Below are 23573 nucleotides of genomic sequence, written 5' to 3' on the forward strand. Positions count from 1 at the left end.
CCAGGGATGGCATGTCTTTGCAGCACCAGGTGGGAGAGCCCTTTGCCTGCCATCAGATGCATGAGAAACCCAGTTGCTCAGATCTCATACCCAGAGCCTTGCCTGAGGTGCTTTTGGCTCCTGGATCCGCTTCCATTCCATGTCTGCCTGGCCCTCTCCTAAGGAAGGCTCACTGCCTCCTGCACCAGCTCAAGGCTGGAAACCTATTTGCTTTCCTGCTGCCTGTCATCCTTGCACAGATGCTCGATTACAGCTTCTGCATCTCCTCCTACATCTCCTTCTGCATCTCCTTCTCTCCTCTGCTCCTCTCAGCTGGGTTTTTCTGGCTTGGTCTCAGTGCAGTGGCCCTTCTTGGGGGACCAGGGCGGAGCGTGGAGGAGCTGGGCAGTGCAGCAGGGGCTGATGAAGCATCTGGGTCTGAGCAGGCAATATTACTCCCATGCTGCTGTGACTACGTCCTTCTGGAACTGAATGGCTTTGTGCTTGATATTTCGGGGTGAAGACATTGTTTCCAGAGCTTGGATGGTGTGGACAAAACCAGCCATGGTTTTTCTATGGCTTGGTGGCAATATATTTGATCACAAAAATGAGCCCACCTACTTCTCCTGGAAACAAAATTCCTTCCAATCTGCTAGCATTGTCTTCCCTGGCACAGTCATTCACCCTCCTCACGGATTCAAGGTGCGAAATGGTCAGCAGCATTAGCTTGGTTTAGTAGCATGAGGCTGGGTGGGAAGGACAGAAAATGCACATTTGCATCTGTAAAGCACATCTGCAGATATTAAAGAGGTCTCTTCTGCCTTGTCCTTACTAAAAGCCATTTCAGAAAGTGGCTGCTCCTGGGGCTCCTACAGGAATGGTAAGAGTGTCAAGTGGTGCTGCACAGCCAAGGAAATACTGGTGGATAGGTGAGATCAGCCTGCTCCCTGCCTTGCTTACCTGTGTCTGGCTTCGCTGCACTCCCCTTGAAAAGAGCTGGCATTCAGGGGAAGTCAAGCTGCCAGCTCTTGGCCTGCTGAAGTAATTGGGGTGAGATTTTTGAGTGGCATGTGAAGGCTAATGAATGAAAATAATTTGGTGTGTGTTACAGCAACGCATCTTCTGAGCCTTCTGTAGGAAGCTGTTTGTTCATAACAAATGTTATGACAGGCTGGAGCGGTTCCTCTCCTTTAATCAGAGGAGAGAGTGGCATAACAAGTGCTTTTCTGCTGCTATAATAAAATGATAGCAGCTTATGAGTAAAGTAGGCTTTTAGGACTGTGTTTGTGCTTGTACTGCTGAAGCACTGATGTTCCCTGGGTTGCAAACATCTGTGTTGTCATGTGCTTAGGTAAGTGGGCAGACTGTACTTCACCTCATTTACAGGACAAAACACTCAGGGCTTCAGGGTTTAGAAATTTCTGTGTTGGGCTGGACCCATACTGGCATTGGAGACAGGCTGGGCCTTTCTGTGGGGTTGATCCCTGACAAGATGATGAGCTAGGACCAATCATGGCCTCTAGGGCATGGGCCAGCTCAGATCCCCAAGCCCAGAGATGGGTGTGAGGCTCCCTCTGTACTGCCTGGGGAAACCTGGAGCTCAGTATTGCTTCGTGCTCAGTCACACATGTCTCCTGGGACTCAACATCACCTTGTGGAAACAGCCAGCAAACCTTGCAGGTGAGTGTTGGTCATGCTCTGAGCATAGTACTCAGTAACCACAGTGAAATGTGTCATGGAGGAAGGTGTCATGCTGTTCTGAGCAGCTTCAGGAGGAGCCTTATTGGTGACAGAAGCTCTGAAGGCTCATGAAAAATTCAGCCACTTCCAGATTTGGTTGGAAATGGAGTTGAACCACATCCTGTTTCTAGTACTTGAGCCCTTTATTGGATCTAAGCTCAAGTCAAGTGATTGGGAGCAGTAGCCATCTCATAAGCTTCTTATGAGGATGAGCCAGTAAAGGAACAAAAGTCTGTGGCATATTAAAGGAGAAACATATGTCTGGAGGGAGGCCAGCCCTGCTTCCCATGGTGTCTTGGGCAGGCAAGGTGTTTCCTTGGTGGTCTACAGATGTTCAGAAGAGGTTTCTACCCTCCTCAGTTTCCTTCTGAAGCACGAGGCTTTGATCCCTAGCTCTTCAATGATCAGTTCTTCTCACTTTCTTTCCCTCTAGGATCATGGACCAAGACACACAGGGTATGCTCAAGTCTCCAGTGCCCTTCCTCCTAGGGCACAGTCTCTCCAAGGATGGCATGGACTCTTTCAGCAAGCATTTTGAGACTATCATGGAGTCCCATCGAGCCAAAGGCACATCTTACACCAGCCTGGACTCCATTGACATCCTTTCTTCCCCAGCCCATACCCATGGGACCTTTTTCACTTTTGACCTCCCAACTCTCACCCCAGAAATACAGGGACAAATCCGAGATAGCGCCAAGCTGATCGAGGAGAACTTTGCTCCTCTGGCTCACTTAGAGCCGGACTCTGGGACCAGTTCGGCCACAGATGCCCCCTGGACAGAGAGGGAAGAGGAGCGGGGGAGACGAAGGAAGGGCGTTCGGCACAGCCCTTGCCACTCAGAGGACAGCTTTGGCACTCCCTTGGCCTCCAACACAAGGTGAGTGACCAAAGTTGCTTGCCGTCCAGCTGGGCCACTAAAGCTTGATGTAGAGTCTAATGCTGTGAGGTCTGGTTTGCAGCCAGCATCTAACTTGTGTTGCTGGGGAAGGGTCAGGACTGCATGTGCTAGATTTTGTAGACAGTGGCTGATCAGGCCAGTGATCACCATGGTATTGTGGTAGGTGTGTTGATGGGAGCACAACTCAATTTTCATCTTTGCCAGCTTTTGTAGGTACTGGAGGGCTGTGAGGTCTCCTTAAGCCAAGCAACCAGGGAGTGCCAAACTATAATCCTGTGGTGGTTTTCATTGCAAGGCAGTCCAGCATCTGTGATGGCTGTGGGGAGAGCCAGTCTGAAGTTGACTACCAGTAGCAATTCAACAGCGTTTCCCTACTGGGGAATTCATCCCTTGCCATCTGCACAGCAGCCACTTGTTTCTTAAAGGCAGGAGTCCCATAGTCTTGTACCTATTGTTCTGGCTTCCTGAATCTCCTCAGCCATGTTCATGTTGGAAGATGGAGGGCAGAGATGAGCATCCTGAATCCCTCATCCACCAGGCTTTGGTCTTTTCCACACCAAACCTATGTAACTTCTGGTGGCAGTCTGTGCCATCTTTGTAGGCTCAGCTTGGGGTGGCCAGGTGAAGATCTAAGCTCTGTGTCTTCTGTGGTGTCCGCAGTCAAGAGAGGAGAGTGGGATATCACATCAGCTCTGTGGCCCTTGGGTCAGTCCAAGGGCATTTTGGGACACAGAGGAGCTGGGTTAGGCCTTCCCTTTCTTTGGGACACGGAAGCCAGAGACGTGGTAGCACAGAAGCCAGGCAAGATTTGTGCAGTAACACTGGTCATGTCTGGGAGGCACATGGCAGTGAAGGGTGACAGTATCCAGGCATGACAGTGAGAAATGAGAGGTGGGGGAGCAGGGCACTGCTGCAGGCCCCCAGCCTGGAGCAATCCAGCTCTCTGCTCCCCAGCATGGAGTGAGCTTCCCCTCACAGTCCCACAGGTAACGGTGGACAGAGAGGGAGGTGTGGTCAGAATCTGCCGTCTGGTGCAGTGGAAAGGACTGGAGATTGGGGCTGGGAGCAGGAGCTAGGTTGGGAAGCAGGGAAGGCATGTGGAACCAGGGTCTGAGACAGCCCATCATCTGCAGGATCAGTCCTCAGGAGGCAGGGGGTTCTGGCAAGGGGGAGATCCAAGAAGTTTCCTCTTCCCCATCACTGGTGCTACCAACTTTCTAGACTCTCAGTGGAGCTGAACATGAAGTTGAAGATTCCCAAGCAGTTTCAGGAAGAAGTGTCCGGGCTGATTGCTCAAAGGTTCTCATGAGCTCGAACCAGCAGATCCTGATGCCTGGCAGGGTTGATCTGATGCCTGGCAGGGCTGATCTGATCAAGCAGAGCTTATCCTTGTAATGCTCCCACTAAGGGGTATTCAATGGAAATGCTGAGGAAAGGAGCTAAGGACCCTCTGCAGTTGGTCTAATGCATCATCACCTGTGCCAGCAGGGCCAGAGCAAGGCATTCAGCACTGTCCGTGGTCACAGGCAGTACAGACTGACTGCCACCAGCGCAGGGGGCCTGGGGACCCCGGGCAGGGAGACTCTGCCGTGGAGACTGTGCTTTACACTGTCTGTCAGTCTCAGGGTTGGCAGAGGTGACCTCAGGCTCCAGGGCTTTGGTGTGACTGGTGGTGAACACCAGTGGGTCTAGGCCTGCATGTGCTGCCCTGTGGCTGTCCTCCTCGCATCCCCAAAAGCTTTGGTGCTAATTGTTGTAATAGTTGAGGTCAGGATCTGGGTTGGAGACAGCCTTGCAGCCTGTGACTTCTCACCTCCCTCAGTGGCAGGAATGGCCAATCAGTGATGCCCCTGCATTGCTGGGGAGATGTGGTGTCCCCCACAGCCAGTGGCCTTGGTTCATGCAGCCTTGTTGTTTACGCCAAGGCTCTGGTGTAACTCGGCACATGATAGTTAAGACCATGCTTTTATCTTGACCTTGTATGTGGGAAGTATGTCTAAGTGCAGACCTACAAAGGTCTCCTCTGGGGTGCCTGCACCTACTCCAGCAGGCTTGGTTGAAAGGGACGAAGCAGAGGCTGAACCCCCTCCCTGCCCTCCCCATAGTGGGACACCCCACAGTGACACCCCCAGCACAGGCTCTGTGAGTAGGTTGTCACCCCATTTGGGCAGGAGGTGAAAGTGTGCAGGTCCCTCACTCTTGCTGGCAGAGAGCTGCAGTTGAAGCAGTCTGTCCCTGTGGCCATGACAGATCTCTGCAAAGCATGTGTGGAGGCAGAGCACCCAAAGCCTAGGGAGTCCCTCCAGACCTGGGGACGCCAGCCAGGGATAGATACGGTGCTGGCAAGATAGTGAGCCAGGAGCTGGGGCAGCCCTGGGGACTGCAGGGAGATTGCTTCAGTGGTGACAGCCAGACTTCTGCAACTGCAGGTCCAAATTGCAGGACTTGGCCAAGCTGCTGGGTGCAAGCAGGTGTCCAGAGGGTCATCTGGCTTGCCCAGTCCTATACAGGTAGGCACTGTGAGCTGTGGGGCATCAGCCCCGGAGGAATGTAAATGTGCAAACTGCATCTCTCTGGGGGTGCAAGCCCCCTGAAATCCAGCTGCCCAACTGCCCTCCAATCCCACTCTTCTGGAGTCAGCCTTGGCCCTGGGCGCAGCCGTGCTGGTCCCCGAGGTTTGTCCGGGGAGAGAAGAGACGTGACTCGCTCTGCTAGCGAGGCAGGTTCTGCTGGGGCCTCATCGGGGCTTGCCTGTGGTGGGACAGAAAGAAGGGTAGGCGGGAGAAGCAACATCCAAGGCGGGGCTGCAAACCGCCTGGTGAAAAGGGCCGGACACCGCGGCGAGGGCAGCACGCCTGGAGCCTCGCTAGAGGGAGAGCTCAGCCCTGGAGCTGTGGCTGTGTGGGAGGAGCGGGGAGCCCTTGGGGCTGGCAGCCGCCCCGGGTGGAGGATGCGCCGGGAGTCAGGGCTGCGTCCCTGCCAGAGCGCGGCTGCTGGCGTGTGCTGGAGCACGGGGCGTGCCAGCCAGCTCTGCTGCCGTTCTTTATAAGGTTCCTTTAGTCACTGCAGCGGTCGGGGAGCCGGTGCCCCTCCCCTCCCAGGGCCAGCGCAGGTCTCTCAGCTGGCCTGAGCTCCCAGGTAGCACTGGGCAAACTGGTGAGGATGCCCTGAAGGGCTGTGCCCAGCTTGGGGCCCCATGGGGTGGATTCGGGGTGTGATGCAGGAGGTTGAGGTTGAGAGCTGAGCAGAGGAAGGTGGACACTGAGGAAAGGATGAAGACAGGGGAAGGGAGGTGTGGGGTGGGCTGGGTTGGGAGTACAGTAGGGGGACAAGGCTAGGGTGCAGGATGAAGAGGTCTCCCCACAAGCATTGGCACAGCAAGAAATGGAGGACAAGCCTTGGGGGAATTTTCCCCCAGGCAGGCCATGTCAATCCATGAAGGGCAGCAGGAGCCAGGACATAAGACACATCAGCCCACCATGGCACAGAGGACAGTGGATCCCAGGGATGGCAGGTCTGCTTGCAGAGGCCTGAGCAGTAGCACATATGTGTGGGATGCAGCCCCATGTGTCAGGCATTAATTTCAGCTCTCGGATCTGACTCAGAACCCCTGGGCTGGTCTTGGCCCAAGAGTCCAAGACACCCAGGTTTTCCTGTGCTGACCCCATGGCATCTGTGTTTCTGAAGGAGAAGACAACCCTCCATCCAGCAGGTGAGTAACTGGATATTTAAGGCTCTCAGCTGGCATCAGAAATTGTTTCGTGGACTGTAGCGTCAGTCCCTGTCCTCTGCAGGAGCAGTTGTGTCCCTCACAAGAAGAGCTGGTGGGATGGGGTGATGGAGGACAGATAGACATCTCCAGAGAAGGCTGGTGCTGCAGGGGAGGTTCTTGAAGTCTGCAGAGAAACAAGACTGAGGAGGTGCACAGATGCCCAAAGTTCAGTCCTATCTGGATCTGTCAGCAGTAATGCTGGTGGGTGCTGCTGTGGCTGGGTGATTGTTGGACTCCAGAGCTGCCAGAAAGCACAACCAGCCCTGCCTGTGATTGGAGGCTGGTTTAGCTGACCTTCAGGTGTCCTCCCAGCCCTAACTTCAGTTCTGTGAGGAATGAACCGGCCCAGATCTTTGCTGTCATAAATCAAAGTCGCTCCACTGAGACCGATGGAAGGAGCAGCTTTTATTTAGCTCAGCCAAAGATCCGGTCTGGTACATTCTTAGCAGCAACATTAGGCAGGCTTGGTTTGCTTGGCAGAGGCAACGAGCATCTAGCTATGCATGTGGGCCTTCCAGAATTGAGGGGAGAGTGCTACTCTGCCGCATGCACCTGTCCTTTGTGGATTTGCACCAGGCTCCTTGCCATGTCCCTTCATGGTGTAGGATGAAACCAACCTCATGTGGGGAGCAAGAGATACTTGAATTGTGTCTGGAGTTTCCTACAGCACGTGTCCTGTCTGAAAATGTGTCAGGACAGACCTGGACAGCCCAGGAACTTAGCTGAGCACACCCCAGCTCCTGGGGAACAGGTTGTTGCTGCAGATAGGTCCGTGCTGGCATCTCAGAGGTGGAGGTGAGCCCCTTGGGCCTGGCTTTACAGAACTAGTGCCTTCTTGCTGCTCCACATCCAGAAGAGAAGATTTGCTCCTGGTTGCTGGCAGCCATGGAGCAAACATGGTGCCAGGTAGGCTTGGTTGATGGTGGCAAGGTGGAGAGGATGTCAGGACTCCTGCAGTGACACACTGTATTGCAGCCAGGGAAGGTACTGTGGTCTCTGCTTCTGGGCTCTGGGCGGTCAGCTAGAGGAGGAATATTGAGGTGACATGATGATCCAGCTCCAGAAAAGGAGTGTTTGGCCCTGAGAAGGAACATTTGGGCCCTGGAGTACCATCTGACCTGGGAGAAGGAGTGTGTGTGGTATGGTGGCCCTGAGCAGGACCATGATTCTACAGCAGTTTTCCAGGACAGGGAAGCACAATGAGTCCTTCTGCTGAGCTGGGGTGGGAAGTGGTCAGTGAAGAGCCTCTGTCCCAGGGTGAGCCCTGAGCCCTGTGCTGGATCACGTGCCTTCCTTGCAGAGACCCCCAGATGTGCCTCACTGCAGCACACTGGGCTCTAGCAAACACCTCTCAGGTGACAGGGGGACCTGTGCTCCCAGTGATGTGAGTGGTGGCAGCAGGGAGAGGGATGAGCTAGCTCTGTGTCTGCTTAGGAATGACTTATTTCAGGCACACTGAGGATACTTGCACAATATCAAATTTGATCTTTATTCCTTAAGTGTGCATTTAATGTAAAAAATATTATCTCAGTGTTTCTTCAGGCCAAACTAAAATGTCACTTTACTAAGTACACCAAAAAACCCTCACCCTGAGACCTGCAATTAGTTTATTGGCAAGAAAATTAGCATAACCTCAGTTACCTCTGACATGGACACGTCTCTTGCTCTGCTCTCCATTTACTTGAGAATTGGGCTCTTGTTTTCCTGTCTTTAAGCTGCACATTCTCCAAGCCATTTGGGGCTTTGAGTGGTGGAAGACAGGTGCCACAAAGAAGGCATTCTGAGCCTATAGAGGCTGACTGTCCATATTTAACTGCATGAGAGTGGCTTGAGTGCTAGAAAAAAAACCCATTTCATGGCATGGTTGAGTAGTACCTCGTCCTGAGAGCAAGGTTATGCTTTGCTGATGAAAAACACCAAATTAGTACTGGGACTTGGTGAGGGAGGGAGCAGCAGATTCCACTGAGACTCAAGCTTTGAGATCCCTGCATGCTCATTGCAAGTAGCAAGGCAGGAATTGTAGTAACAGGCTAGGACCCTGCAGCAAGATACAAGTATTGAAGGACAAGAGAGATTTAGTAAATGGCTCCATGCCTGGATGCTCAGCACTAGGTAGGAAAGCTGAGGACCATAGACTGGGAAGAGAGGTCATGCGGGGAGATTTGGAGCTCTAGGTTTGTCTCTGGATGCTCCAGGAACTGGCCATGTGAGGGACGACAACCTCTCAGGCAGGATAGATGAGGTCCAGAAAGATATCAGGAGTTTTAGGGATGGTGCAGAGAAGAACTAAAAGATTTTGAGAGGGTGACTGAGCAGCGACTTGCTCTGGAGATGCAGTTGGAGCATGGGGAGTGTTGGAGGGGTGGCATTGCATTTTGTAGCTCAGCCTGTGACTGGAAAAGCACCCTTGGAACTGCTGGGCTGCAAAGGGGACAGTGCCTGTGCCCTTGTGATAGCAGATAAGGATTTTAGCAAAAAATCAGCCACAACCCATGGCTGGCAGGTGCCAGTTGCTGGGATGGATTCGTCTCCTCTGCCTCTGGGAATCAAAGAGCCTGTGACCTCTGTCCTTGGTTGAGGTTGCAGTAACTGCAGCCACACAAGGAGATGAAGTGGGGCCCAGGTGTGTGCCCAGCACTGGCCCAGCAGCACCCAGCCTGTTCCACTGTCAGAGCAACTTTGACCCTGCCAGACAGTGAAGGCACAGCCAGGCACCAGGGCCCATGCCAGCAGCACCTTTGGATGTGGCTGTTTTGGGAGGAGAAGAGCTTTTCGGCAGGTGGAAGATTTGCCCACAGGATGGGGTGTGCTGATGATGCAGACAGTGATGCTGGAAACTGCCTGCCCAGCACAGCTCCCCAGAGCTGGTGGAGTCAGACCTGATGAACTCCTAGTGACCTTGTGACCACTCTCATGGATGTTTCCACCAGGGTACATTGGAGTGATGGGTAGTCTCCCTGGGGAGGACTGGAGCCAACTGGGCACAGATCTGCCTCAGCCACCTATCCAGGTCTTACCACAATCACCTCCTGGCACCGCTGAGTTCAGCAGTGGTCTGAGAAAAGCAAGTCTCCAAGGACCTGCACGGTGTTGGAGCTGCTTTCACTAGGAAGTGTCTGACCCACAGGTTTGAATGCAGAGCAGCTTCTCCTGCTGCATGGTGGCTGGGGGTGACAGGAGGGTGGAGAGGATGGCACCTGAGAGCCCCCCGGGGCATGACGCCGCCTGTCAGTATTGTGCAGGGCTCCCCTGGGACAGGCAGTGCTGAGCAGGAGGAGGCTTGTCCTTCTTGAAAAAAGCAGAGCCTCAAGGAGACTGGCTTGGGTAATTGGCTCAGGAGACCAGGCCTCTTAAAACTCAATTAGAGACTTTTAAAAATAAATCAGACTGGAACATTGCAAGGGCTGCCAGAAAATTTGGGCGAGGTCAGAGTTGTTTAACGTTTGTTGTTGATTAGATTCAACCAGCTTTTGGTTGGGATAACTTCTGCACAGCTGAGTCAGATTGCTTCGGGGGCCAAGCCAAGAGTGTCTCCTAACATGGCCATTTAAGGTGTGGTGGGCCGAGAGCTGATGGGCAGCCTGGAGAAGACAGTGCACCCCACTGTGAGCTGGGAGGCCAGGGGGGTTTTCCTTCATCCTCGCCCTCTCTGCCTTGGCTTTGCTGTCTGTGTAGTGCTTTGAAATCCGTGGGTGGGAAAAGGCGAATGAAGGAATTATAGTTGTCTTGTCTTGGGTAGAAACTGCACTTGAGAGCAACACAGGAGTTTGTCCAGATTAAAAAATGAGTACGGAGCTGTAGGACAGCATGTGATGTGCACATGTTTCTGCTCCAAGTCTCTGCTACAGCTGAGCTTGGCAGAGCCTGAGCCCACACATACAGTTTCACAGATTCAAAGTGGGGGACTTTGGAGTAGTTGTCCTTTCCTTCCACATGCAGTGTGATTGTTGGTTTGAGTGCCTTGGTTCAGTCACTCAGTCACTGGTGCTGTCCCATCACCCCACCTCTCCTCCCAAACCTATATTCCCACACCTTCCCTTACCTCCCTTAGCTGATATCAGAGTGTCTCTGACCAGTGCAGTTCATCCTGGGTCCCAGCAGTGAGTAGCTAGTCTCCAAAGCAGGGTGAGGAACATGCATTTCCTGAGAAGCTGAACAAGGAAAGGATCTGTAGGCAGGCTAACGTGGAGTGTCCCTTCCCATTGCAGCGACCGCCCCCAGAGCCAGCTGGTTTCAGACTCGGAGTCGGAGATGGACAGTGTGGAGCAGCTGGCCCTGGGCAGCACGGACACGCTTTCCAATGGACACAAGGCTGACCTGGAGGCTGCCAAACGCCTGGCCAAGAGGCTCTACAATCTGGATGGCTTTAAAAAAGCAGATGTGGCTCGCCACTTGGGGAAGAAGTACGTGTGGGTATTTGGAAGGAATATTCCATTCTGCAAGGAGCTCACTTGCATCTGCGCTGCACCTGCAGCTGCTGCCCTTGTGGGGCACCAGGCTGGCAAGGAGCCGCTAGCAGGACCTCAAAACCCACTCCTCGTGATTGGTACATCTGCACCAGATGTTCCCTCTAAAGGTCTTAAAACCTGGAAGACATCCAGATTTTCATACCTTCCTACCATGACTGCATCTCGGATGCTTCAGTAAGGTGTTGGGGCAGGGGGTGGCTAGCTGACCTCTCGGGGGCCCTTCCCTCTATAGCTTCTTCATTTTCTCTTACATGCCCACTATTCACAGTGAATTTGTGGGTGACTTCTCTGAGTTTCATGGGAGCATGGGGTCTCTGTCCTTGGCATGCCTCTTGCAACCCTGGGGAGCTCCCAGTCTCCTAGAATCCACCCAGCCCGTGTGCCTTTGGCTGTCCCCACAGTCTGGTCAATCCCATTCTCAGCCTCCCCTTTTTCTATTTCAGCAACGAGTTCAGCAGGATGGTGGCAGGGGAATATCTGAAGTTCTTTGTGTTCACAGGGATGAGTCTGGATCAGGCTCTCAGGTCAGAGCTGAGTGTGTGTACATGTGTATGTGTGGTGGCCACCAGAGTGGGGTCCCAACAGACCGTGCCCTCTACAGCTCTGCAACCACGTAGAGATCTGCAGGAGCAGGCAGACCCCTTGACTCCCACCTGGAGATCCTCTTACCTCTTAAATAGGAGAGGGTGTTTTCCCAGATGGTCTCTCAGCCATGCAACCAAGAAAAAACACCCCTGGTCTTAATTTAATGGTCAGTGCAGTTGAATGACAGTCAGGTTCACCTAGGCCTGGGTTTCCAGGTCTTGAACTCAAATCCTTCTGTTGTTACACCTGCCTCCTTTCCCAGTGTAGGTCCTGAGATTGGTTGTAGGTCTCTGCAATGTGCCAGCAGGATATGGTGCTATGGACTTGGAGGAGAGTCCCGCAGTGGGTTTGGAGGGAGGGAAGGATGTGCAAAGGCAGGGCTTCATCCAGCACACAGGAAGGTCTCCAAACCAGAAAGCACAGCTCCATTCCTGCACAGGGTGTGTTGCAGAAACTGTAGTGGATTTCATGTGTGACCAACACTGATGCTGCTGCTGCTGCTTTTTCAGGTCCTTTCTAAAAGAGCTGGCCTTGATGGGAGAGACACAAGAGCGAGAGCGGGTGCTGGCTCATTTTTCCCAGCGCTACTATGAGTGTAATCCTAATTCCATCTCTTCAGAAGGTAGGAAACTGCATGTCTGTGGGGGGTGTGCATGTTTCAGGGGAGCCTATGTGTTTCTGAGCTTGGTGAATGTGCTCAAACTGAAACTAGAGAGCAGGCAGAGAGCCTATACTGATGCCTTAGAAGATAGCCCCGGTATGTAATTTCCCTCAAATAACAGATGCTTTATATATATTTTTTTAAGCCTGGTCTGGTTGGATGATGCATAATTAGGGCTCAACCCATTCTTAATTCTGACTTTGAGCAGATTAGTGCAAGAGGCACCCTTAGCACACTCCTCACCAAAGAGACCCCAGCTCTCAGACCCTCAGCTCAGGGAATATCTAAGTGAGGAAACTTGTGCGCCTGACATTTGAGGAGCACAGGCACCCACTTTATACTATTTCATGTCTTTGCACCTCCTCTGTGTGTATTCCTATGCTGGGTCTGCTCTGGGCTGGCTCTGGGACAGGTGAGCTTTGGGCTGCCTGGCTGGCAGAGGCTGTGTTGGTCCTACCTTGCCATGCTAGGAGCTCTGCAGGATTAGCTACAGCATGACTGCCTGGCTATAGGGGCTGCAGGCTTGGAAGGGAATTTGTATGCTCAGGTTTGGAACCAGCAGCCTCCTACCTACTCACCTGCATGCTGTCAGCACTGCAGTGACTGCTGTGTCCCCTTGTGCCCAGGTTGGGGGGGGCTCAGTGCTGTCTTGGAGGCTCAGAGACCCCGTATCCTTCCTAAGATGCTGAGGCACTGGACTGCCAGCTGCAGGGCTGAGCTGGGGGCTCTAATTCCTGTCCTGTGCTTGTGCTGCAGACGGAGCCCACACCCTCACGTGCGCCCTGATGCTGCTAAACACAGATCTGCACGGACATGTAAGTTACCACTGCCATTGCCCCGGTCTGTCCCCTGTCTGATCCCACCACCCTGAAACTGTAAGTGCTTGGGGAAGAGTGAGGACAGTGCCACATGAGCAGGAAACATGGGACCCTGGGCCTGGCTGGTCACTCCTGATGTGTTTGGTGAGGATAGAGGAGAAAGGCTAATGAGAGGAGGGGCTGATGAAGGAGAGAACGGGGCTTTGAAGGAGACTTGCTGAGCTGAAAGATGTAGAGGTGGAACGAGGACAGAAAAGAAAACTGAGCAGGGAAAGAAGGTGGGAATGAGACTCCAAAACCAGCTGTCATTGGGAGCATGGAGCACACAATTTTGAAAAAGGAGGCTATTTAAAACTCCTGGAGTGTCTGCAAAGCCAGCAACTTCCCCATACCTGCAAGCAGCCTTCCCGAGACCTGGCTGGTCCCTCACCCCTCTGCAGAGATGGGGTGTCTGTTCCTGGGCTGTGGGGCCTGCTCCAGCCAGCAATGACCTCTGTCCCAAAGGTAATCCCAATGTTTCTCTCCCCCTGACACCCCCAGAACATTGGGAAGAGAATGTCCTGCTCCGACTTCATTGGCAACTTGGAGGGACTCAATGGAGGCACTGACTTCCCCAAGGAGCTGCTCAAGGTAAATTTGGTTGTTCTCCATGGCTGGCCACACAGCAGGAGCAGAGTGAGAGCTTTGGGCTGGATCACATGGAGGGCTACCTGAGATGCTATGAATGCAAGATGCGTTAACATGCAAGAACAGTGATATTACCTGAGCCTGCAGTTGTGCTCCTGCCTTCCTGAGGGGAACATGGGCTGCTCCATTCCCCCAGGAGGACACTGGAACTTTGCCTGGGGTTCTGATTCCCTCATTGCTGTTGCTGTGCCTGTATTGCAGGCAAGGGAGCACTCATGGGGCACCTTACTAGGGCTGGTTTGCTCAGCTGCAGCCAGAGGCTTCCTGGTATCAGTTCTGTGGTACTCAGCCCTTTCTGACTCCCTGAAGTACTGGGGCCCAAAACTTTGGCCAGGCCCTGGGACTGGAGCCATCTTCGGTGACACAGGTGATATGGGCAAGGCATTGCGATGGGGAGAGTGGGCTAGAGGTTAAAACCTCGGATCTGGGAACTCACCACACTGGTGTGACTGGGGCACTCCTGCCTTCTCCCTGCCTGACCCAGTTCCTAGTGGGGCTTGGTCAGGGAGAGCAGTGTTCAGCAAGCACCTCTGGCCTTGGACTGCTGCGCTTCTCTGGCATCGCCTGCTCTCAGGAGGGTTTTCTAAACTGCTGTCTCCCCGTCTCAGACCCTGGGAATAAGCTTAGCTCCCATGGGGTCTTCCAGGCAGAAACCGCTGCTGTTGGTGAAGTGCTACAGTTGGCAAATACTCGTGATGTGGAAGATGGGTTCCCACAGGGTGCTGGAGCCACAACGGGGGGGAGGTGGTTGATGAAAAAAGACAACAGAGGGTGAAAAGCTGAGCTCCCTTTTCAGCCTTTGTGGGTTTATTCCTGGCTTTGTCGCTCACCCCATCATTAAGGGGTTACCAGCAGTTCTCAATAGGGCTGTCCTCCCTCTCAGCCCACACTTCGCATGTAAAAGGAGTTACTCAGGAAAAATTCTCCTCTAATTTTAAACCTAGCTCCAGAAAAGGCTTTAAGCACACAAAATGGATGGAAACATGTGAAATGTGGACCCTGAACCCCAGCCCTTCAGTGCTGCTGCACCTTGGTATCTGAGCTCCACAGACTTCTTGGTGTGCCCTCTTTGCATCCCTCACTGCCCCGTGGTTGGGTGCCCACACTTGAGGCATTGCCCTATTAAACTTGCCCCCCACAAAGCACCAGCAGTTCAAACATATGAGATCCAGTTACCACATCAGATCCCAGACAGAGGGAAATAGGACAGCGAGGAAGTGCCATGAAGCTACAGGCCTTCTCTCACGGGCAGGGGCCAAGGCGTTTGCTGGGTGTAAGGAAGTGGAGGGAGGCTGCAGTGTTGCAGCACAGCCCCGCACAGCTCTGCCTGCAGCCCAGCAGCTGGGAGGCTGCTCTGCTAAAAATGGCCTGTTCCCTCTGCAGCTGTGGTGCTTCCCACCGCCGCTTTTCAGCCGCCTCTGTACAGGAGCCATGCTGGGGAGGGGGAGTGAAAGACAGTGTGAGGAACCTCAGGCAGGGCAGGCTGCAGCTCCTCACCTGAAGCACCACTCTGCTTCGGAAACCCCCTGCCCATGCAAGAGGGCGTGGGATTCTGGAGCAGGTGAGATGGAGAAAGGGCTGTTGGCTTGTGCTGGGGAGAGGACTGACAAGGGGAACTTGTGCCTCTCCTGGGCAGCCTTAGCCAGCACATCCAGAGAAGACACTCTTTCCCTTCTGCCCACCGCTTTTGGCTGCTTGGCGCTTTGGTCCCTGCACAGGCTCAGGGGCAGACAAATGGGGAAAGGCTCTCCTGCTGCCCTCCCTGTGTCAACCTGCATTAGCCCTGTTACCCCAGGCAGGATGCTTCCTCCTTGGCAGACCTGGCAGGCAGGCTGTGCCTGGGGACTGAGCCTCCTGTGCAAGCGTGCCGCACAGCTGTCTGGCTAATTTTAGCGCTCCTGGAGCACACGCATTTCCTAAGGGTAAGGGGAGGGGAAGGGCTGGCAGGCTTCACGAGAGCTTCCCAAAGCTCAAGGCTGGGTCTTGGGCAGCTCCGGCACCACAGAAGAAGGGTCCTGGGGGTTCTTCCCAGCCTGCCTGGGTAGATAGCACAGGCTGCTACCCCATGGACTTCAGGGCTGGAGGTGGCTCTCACCCAAAGCACTTGCTGCCAGGGAACTGGGGCAGTAGGGCAGGACCTAGGTGGCTGCAGGGGCATATGGCCACCATCCCCTGTGACTCTGAGGACAGCATCAGGAATAGACCCACAGGGAGCCTGAGCACTCCCCTTGTCTCTGGCTGCAGGGAGTCCCAAGACAAACGCAGCATGATGCCTGAGAGCATGTGGCAGCTTGAGTCAGACGAGAACTTTATCTGCTACTAGATAATACATGTAAACAGTCCCAGTTTTATGCAGAAGCAATGAAAACACTTGAAAAGCTTTCACAGCTGAGCATCACATCCCCCTCACTGCCAGTGCCTCACTATGCCCTGCACAGCACCGCTGCTGGAACTAAGGCAGTGCTGCCTTACTAGCACTGCTGCTGGAAACCCTTTCCTCTGTCTCTGAAAGATCCCCTGGAGAACTATACTCTACAGGCAGGGCTGCCCAGCTCTCCAGCTGAGATGTTCCCCTGATAAGGCATGGAGCCATGCCAGGGATATAAGAACCCATATAATGCCGTTCCCAAAGATGCCCACAAATGCAGGCTGAACTCCTGTGGCCATATGAAGGCAGCTATCCATGCAGCAAGGAAGGAGGTGGAAGCAGGACATCCTGGAGCTGGTGGTATTTTGGTTAGCTCTTGAGATGTTGCTTTTCTCTTGACAGTGTGATTTCAGCCCAGGTCCCCTGGGATTTCACGCAGTGTTGCTGATTGTCTGCTACATTTCAGGTGTGGATTTGACCTTTACATGATTGATCACTTTGTGGAGCCTTAGCTCATCCCCATCTTCCTTATCCTTTTAGCTTAACCTTGTGCTTCACTGGCTGACAGCAGGGCCAAATCGGGCCCCATTTCTCACCAGCACTGCTTAGCAATTGCAGGAGTGAGCCAAATCTGTGCTGCCTTCCAGCCTAGGAGCCCAGAGCACGTCACAAATGTTAATGAATTAAGCCTGACAATGCAGTCGGGTCCTCGGGGGAGGAAGGTAGGATGGGCCCCCACCTTCCAGCTTGGAGGCACAACAGCAGGGCTCAGACGCTCAGAGTGCTGGGTAAGTGATTAGCAATGTGGGAAGAAAGCCCTGGCTCCCACCTCTGAGCTATAATCACAGGAACGCTTGCTCAGTGTAATCCCTCGGGCTATTTTTTTTTTTTTTTTGCCTGTTTCCCCTGGGAGCGATAGGCTGCTCTGCCCCTGTCTCCCATGGCTCCCTTGGCCGAAAGGGCAGCCCAGTACATCTGATGTGCCAGGCATCCATGCCCCCTCCCTCACAAGTTGTGCCAAATGATCACTATGCCAAACAGTTAGGACTGAGTGGAAAATTTCCCCCTCTCCACGGCTGCATCTCCTGCTCAGTCAAGCCTAACTAAATTACACATCGATCCTCGTGCTTTCTGCAAGGATGCCGAGCTCTTTGCTTCTTCGGGAGCAACTGCCTGAAGCATCTCTGTCCTGCCCATAAGCAGCTGGGTGACTGTAGCTACTGCTGTTTCTGGCCTGACCTGGGAGGGGGGACAGGCAAGAGGCTTAAGTGTGGGGTGGACACTGAAGATGGGAAGTCTGAGCACGTGTCCGCTGGCCCCATCTCCTACCGGCTTTGTAGGTCCCTGGTGTGGGCCGGGCTGCAACAGCAGCTGAAGCCTGCCCAGCTGGAACCGAGTGGAGGTGCCACCTGGCCCCTGGAATTCAGGAGATGTCACCACCGCGGCCCCCCCAGGAGGGTGCAGCCACCTGCTCCCACTCTCCGGGGGAAGGAAGCAGGGAGGGCCAGCTGGTGCACCGGAGGCAGGTCCGGCAACTCGTGTGGCATCAGCGTCAGGGATGCTGTCCCCCCAGGTGCGGTGCCCACTGCCGGCCCCTCGGCGCGGCTCAGCCCGGCCGGGCGCCGCGGGTCGCCATTGGCTGCGGCGGGCGGGGCGGGGCAGCCCCGCCTCTGTCGAGAGCCGCCGCCGAGCCCGGCCCGGCCCGGCCCCGCTTCAACAGGCGGCGGCGGCGAAGCGGCCGCGGCAGGCACGGCAGGGCACGGCCGGGCAGGGAAGGGCAGGGCAGGTCCGGTCCGGTCCGCCGGGCTCCGCGCCGGGCGCCCCGCCGGCCCCCCGCCGGCAGGATGATCGGCGTCAACAGCATCAACAGCAGCGCGGGGCGCATGCGGTCCCGCTCCATGTGCTCGGTGCGCTACGGGCGCAACTACCGCGGCGTGGAGACCTTCTGCTACGGCTGGCCCCAGCGCTCCCGGACCCTCAAGCCGGTGCTCTACACCGACCTGGTGGTCAGCCGCATCCAGAGCCGCCGCAAGAAGAAGCCGGTAAGCGGCGGGCCGGGGAAGCGGGGGGAATTCCGTGGGGGAATGCGCAGCGCCCTGCGCCCCGGCGGGGACACGGGTGGGTGAACATGCCCGGACGGTCGCTCGCTGCAAGAGCCTCAGCCCTGGTACGGAGCAGTCAGCCTCCATCTCCCTCTCGTTCCTGCTTTCTGCGGAGCCGGGTCTCCACCATGCCCCCTCCTCCCGAGGGTCCCCGTCCCCAATCCTGCATTTCTGCCCCCTTCATCCCACCCCGATCACGGAGGTGGCGGGAGCGCGGCAAGACCTGGGTGACATTGCGCCGCTTACCGTGGTCTGGCAGCAGTGCTTGCTCGAAAACATCGCTGCGAGAGGAATCCAGGACAGAGCCGTACCGTTGGGAGCTGCCCCTACGGCTTAGCATAAGTGACGAGCTCTGCGGGCTCTCTGCCAAGGGTTGCGCTGCGCCGTGCCCTGTCACCCCAGCCAGGGCAGACTGGCACCCACCTGGGCGTCGGGGAGAGCCGCAAGGCAACGCGGAGGGGCAGCGCCGCAGCCCCGGCACCCAGCCGAGCAGAGTTAGAGAGGAAGGAGTGGCTTCCTGGGCAAAAACGGGCTTTTTATTGCCGAGAGCGTGCTCGCTGTGAGCCGGCATCCGTTTTGGAGATATTAGGCTGGTGCGCATCGGTCCTGGGTGGGAAGAAGCGAACAGGCTGTCTCTGGGCGCGTCCTGCCTCGGTCGGGTGCCTGCCTCCGGTGTAGTAGCGGGAGAAGAGCCCACACCGGCCCCTTCCTCGCAGGCAAGCTGGGGCAGAGCAGTCAGGGTTACCCCAGAGCTACTTGGGCTGCCCCCGTGGCTAAAACCAGCCCGGTGGGGCCATCGGGGCCGTGCCAAGCCGCGGTGCTGTCATAGCGCAGTACGGTCTGGGGGCAGCATTAAGTTGTGACGCACTCGGATGGAAACATGCAGTTGGGAGATGCTCGGTCGCTGCTTCCCGCGCTGTGGGGCTGCGCTGGGAAGGGTCTGCTGTCCTGGGGGAGATAGTTGCCTGGGCAAGGAGTAGTTTAAATATTTTGAAAGAGGTTGGTGCAGCTTACAGTGTTACTGAGTCAAAAGTGTGGGGCCAAGATGGGTAGCTGTCACCTGCTGCCACCCATGACTGCAGCAGGGTGGAAGGTCATGCACAGGACATTGTCCCCGTGGCAGCCCATTTTACGGGGAAAAAAGTCTGTCCTCAAGTCACTCTGCTCTGTGTGCACACAGGAACCCCTCTGCAGCAGAGGGGAGGGAGGGACACGGGGATGTATGCAGCAGGGCTGGTGTGTGCCAGGTGATGAGTTGTTCTTGAGCATGGGTTGTGCATGCTGGGCAGGCAGGAAATGCGGGGGGGTGCTGCTGAGGTGAATTAGGGACCCGACAGGTACAGTTCCATCCAACATACAGCTCTGATCTGGCTGTACTGTTCAGATCTGTGCAGCTGGAGGGTCTGTGTGCCTGGGGGACCTCACAGAGCTTTGTGGCTGGGTGTAGCGAAGATATTTTGCTAAGGAAAAGTTGGGCACAGCCAGCAATTGAGCTTTCATGTTTAAATGCTGTCAGTCACAGAGAGAGGTAGAATGACTGCAGGGAGGGTGCTTGGTGGCTGTGAAGTCTGTCTTGAAGAATGTCATGAACCCATGGCTGGTCACAGGGCTGACAAGAGGAAGAGGAGCCTTGATACGCACATGGCATCTTGCTGCATGGAGAGCTGAGCACTGTGGTGTTTAGCAGAGGAACTAGCAGACTGGAAGGAGGATGTGTCCATAAGACTTATGATGCATAGAAGAGGCACTCCAGAAAGGGTTAAAACCCTCATCCAAGTGCCCAAATTCCTGCCTTAACCTTCATCTGTTACTTGAGTACTGGGCTACAGTCCTCAGTACAGTCCTGTGCCAAAGCTGTATTCAGACCAGCTTATTACTCAGCTCCCCAGACCATCACTGGATCTTGCCTCTGGTCTGGTCTGAGCTGAGGAGCTGAAGGGGGGTGTCTTCTCCCTGCCCTGCTTACATAGGCTGTCCCCAGCAGGGCTGGCCCTATGGCTGGGCTAGAACATCAGAGCCACCTGCCTCTTGCCAGTGCAGCCCCTTAGCTGTCCTTGAGACCGTTTGGTAGAGCGGGACTCAGGAACAGCCTCTCAGCCTGCTTTTGGGAGGGAAAACACCAAAGAAAGATGTTGATTCAGTTAGAAATCCCACTGGGACAGTACATTCCTAGGTCTCTTTAGCATTGCGCATGTCTAGGGCAGAGCTGGCTGACTGGTCTGGCATGCTGCAACAGTGAGCTCATAACCCAGCGATGGCAAAAAACCCCAACCATGCTTGGGGTCATCATCCATAGTGGCATGTGGCCAGTGCCCAGCTTTCTCTTGGGTAGTACTTGCAAGCTCAGAGATGCCAAAGAGTTGCTGTCCTTTTGGCCCAGGGGAAATGAATCCACGGAACAAAGAGAGTCTGGAGAGAGGGACCTGCTGATGAATCTGGTGTCTGTGGTCTCTGCTGACGTGGTTGTGAGTTAGGCTTCAGGAACCTGCGTCACCTGCGCTTCCCTAGCAGAAACGATCTGTGCACCAAAAAGCCCAGAATTTTGTGGAGTGACAGGCAGTGGTTCTGCTACAGGACCAGAACAGCAGAGTGAGCTTTGTGGCTGGAATGCATCTTCTCGGCTAGGACTTGGGCTGAGTCCACCAGCTTTGTACCTGAGATTGGTCTTGGATGAGGTTGGTATTTAGCCAAGCAGAATTTTGGCAGGTTTTAAGTGTAGATGTAAAGCTTTGTGTTGCCCTCTCAATCCCACAGTCTCCCTGTTCCCTTGCACAGGAGTGCTGAGCAGCCCCTGCTCCCTGTCTCTGAGGTGGGGTACTTGGCACCCCTGCTGGTAATGGGCTTGGTGGGATGCTGTTGGGGCTTGTAGCAGGGCAGCTGGGGCCTTTTGAAGCCATAAGGCAGTTCAGCCTGGAGTCCCAGCACCCAGGTTTTTGTAACACAGTACTCTGCCAGGATGTTATCCGACACTGTGCCATCCTGAATTACTCCTCAAGCATCTTCTGCTATCGGCTCATCCACTCAGCATTTAGCAGCAATCCTCCCGCAAGCCCTGCACGGGGCTGAGGTTCTCTCCAGCCCTCCAAAATCCCTGCTCAGCTGGCTCACATCTCCCTGCCTTGGGGCAGGGAGTTGACACTTCTCTGTATCACCAATGAGCCAGATGGAAGCCAAGCCACGTGTGCCATTCTGCCCGCTCTTTCTGAGGTGCTTTTGGGCCATTTCCAGTGGCCACTATGTGCCATTTTTTTAGTCTCCTTTTTGTATCTGTTGGTTCTCAGCATTTTTCAGCTGCATCCCCGGCAGTGATTAAGATCCCTTCTCTTCTGTTTCCCATGGTGACTCCTTATGATCCACATTGCTCTGAGATCCTGCTTATCCCCCTGCTCTGCTCCCAGATTATGTTCTGCAGGGCTCTGGATTGCCTTTTTCCTCACAGATTCTTCTCTAAATCTCTTTGCTCCTCTGGCTGCCTTGCTGCCAGCCTGCTGGTGGGTATCTCCTGCTCACAACTTAGCATCCTGCCCCTCTGGCACTGGGACTGCACTAATGGGTCTGGGATCAAATCTTCTCTCAGGCTCTGAGGCTATTACCCCTTTATAGGTCTCCTGTCTTCCCAGGGGAGAACTGAACCCAACTTTTCTGCCTGCTAGATTGAGACGATCCCTTCCTTCCTCTGAGAAACAAGCTGGTGCTATGCCAGCATTTCCCTGATGGGAAAGTGTGGAAAGAGCTGGGTTCCTGCTCCATCCTGGCTGCTGCGCCTCTCGGGAGTGATGAATGTCCCTTCCCTAGACATCGCTGGGGCCTGTCTGCTGGCCAGCATTCCCGGGCCCCTGCACGCCTCCAGCTGTACTTTCTCAGCCACCAGCAAGATCTCTCAGCAGCAGTCTCTGGCCCAGTGATGGATGTTGACAGCTGCATGAACAGCCTGTGCAAGATTCGAGTATTTTCCTCCAAGGATGATGCCTTCCAGATCTTGCTCCAAAGCCCTCTGTGAGCACTATGTTGAAACCCTCTCTGGAGCCTCCCTGACTACAGAGCTGTGCTGAGTACTGCTGGCTTGCACCCAGCTCAAACCGGACAAACACTTGGGAGCGGGGCCCTTAAGCATCCTGCTGTAGGCAGGCTTAGTTTGTTCCTGTGCAGAAATGCAGGCAGCAGACCCTGCCTTGCTCAGATGGGTGATGTCTGGGTCTCCAAGGAGGGAAAAGTGTTGGGGTTGCTGGGGAGGGGGTAGGGACAGGCCACAGCCACTCCAAGCACCTGCCTTGACCAGCCACAAGGTCCTCTGAGTGTCTCATGAAGGACAGCATGCCAGGGTTTCTGCCAGTGCAGGGCCAGCACTGTGCTGAAGTCTCTCATAAAGTGTGCTCCTGCAGGAGCAATGCATTGCTGGGGAGTGCTGGGTGCTGCCATGAGCCCAGGGTGTGTGGCTGACTGCAGTGAAGTTGTTGGCTGTGGTCTGTTGTAGCATGGAGCTTCTGGAGGCCGTGGGGCAGGCTGAGGTTCCACTGAGTGGGGTGAAGGCATGCACCAATGAAGTCTGTCCCAAAAGCTTGCTGTCGTTGGACTCAGGCCTCCTGAAGGCTGCCACTTTTACCAGTCTGGAGCACCTTGGAATAGGGAGAAACAGCTCTCCCAAGCACTGGGAAATGTTAGGTGTGCCTCACCTTTATGCTGCTAACACTGTGGCACTGTCACGGGCAGGTAGAGACAGAGGGTAGGAGAGGGCAAAATGCCAGGGCCATCCCCTGCATTGTCCTTGAGGTGGGGGGTGGTTTGCAGGTCCCGTGGTCCCCAGCAGAAGGTGTCTGTACCCCTAAATCGAGGTCAGCTGGCTAGCCTAGCCAGGACAGGGCTGGACCAGAACTGACATGAGGTTACCTTAACCTCTGGTGTCCCTGAGCCAGTCTGGCGTGCCTCTTCTGTTCCGCAGAGCAGACCCCCAGCCTGGCACCACTCTCCTGCTGACCCCCCACTCTTCTCTCTGCAGGCTCTGTATGGCTCCATCAAGAACGAGAAGCTGCAGTGGGCCATGTAAGTACCCCTGCAGGGGATGCTGCTGTATGGCACTGGGTGGGCAGTGAGTCCAGCCAGCCCCAGAGGCCACACAAGCCATGATGCTGCAGGGCAGGTGCCCCTGTGAGGATGAGAGCAGGAGAGGGAGCTTGGGCTGGGTTGGGCTGGGGTGCAGGCAGTGTACCCCTGGCTGCCCTCAGCACTGCCATGGGGGTCCCTTCTCCAGCATGCTGGGGGAAAGCCACCTGAGGCTGGTTTCTTGCAGCTTTGGCATGTGTTTGTGCCTTGGTGGCTGTGCCCAGGGTGGGAATAGACAGCCTCTGGAGGTGCTGTGGCTGTGCCAGGGCCCCACAGGGTGCCTGCACCCTCACCTACAGCTGCCATCTCCAGCAGCAGGAGCGGCAGCGCCTGCGCTGCAGGGATTAATCAGCCCGGTCCTACCCAGTGCTGAGCGATGCGCTCGACCGCTGCC

The 23573-nt window shown here is 55.0% G+C and overlaps 1 protein-coding gene across 1 annotated transcript in view; it reads left to right on the forward strand.

Annotated features, from left to right (window-relative positions):
* Positions 1-23573, forward strand: part of PSD (pleckstrin and Sec7 domain containing) — a 45705-nt gene that overhangs the window by 16185 nt on the left and 5947 nt on the right. The window contains 7 exon segments of the mRNA XM_039554182.1: positions 2153-2596; positions 10598-10792; positions 11302-11382; positions 11953-12065; positions 12861-12919; positions 13463-13552; positions 23076-23119. Coding sequence (XP_039410116.1) covers positions 2153-2596; positions 10598-10792; positions 11302-11382; positions 11953-12065; positions 12861-12919; positions 13463-13552; positions 23076-23119 — 1026 coding nt within the window.

This window comes from Corvus cornix, chromosome 6 (assembly GCF_000738735.6).
Source record: "Corvus cornix cornix isolate S_Up_H32 chromosome 6, ASM73873v5, whole genome shotgun sequence".
NCBI lineage: Eukaryota > Metazoa > Chordata > Aves > Passeriformes > Corvidae > Corvus > Corvus cornix.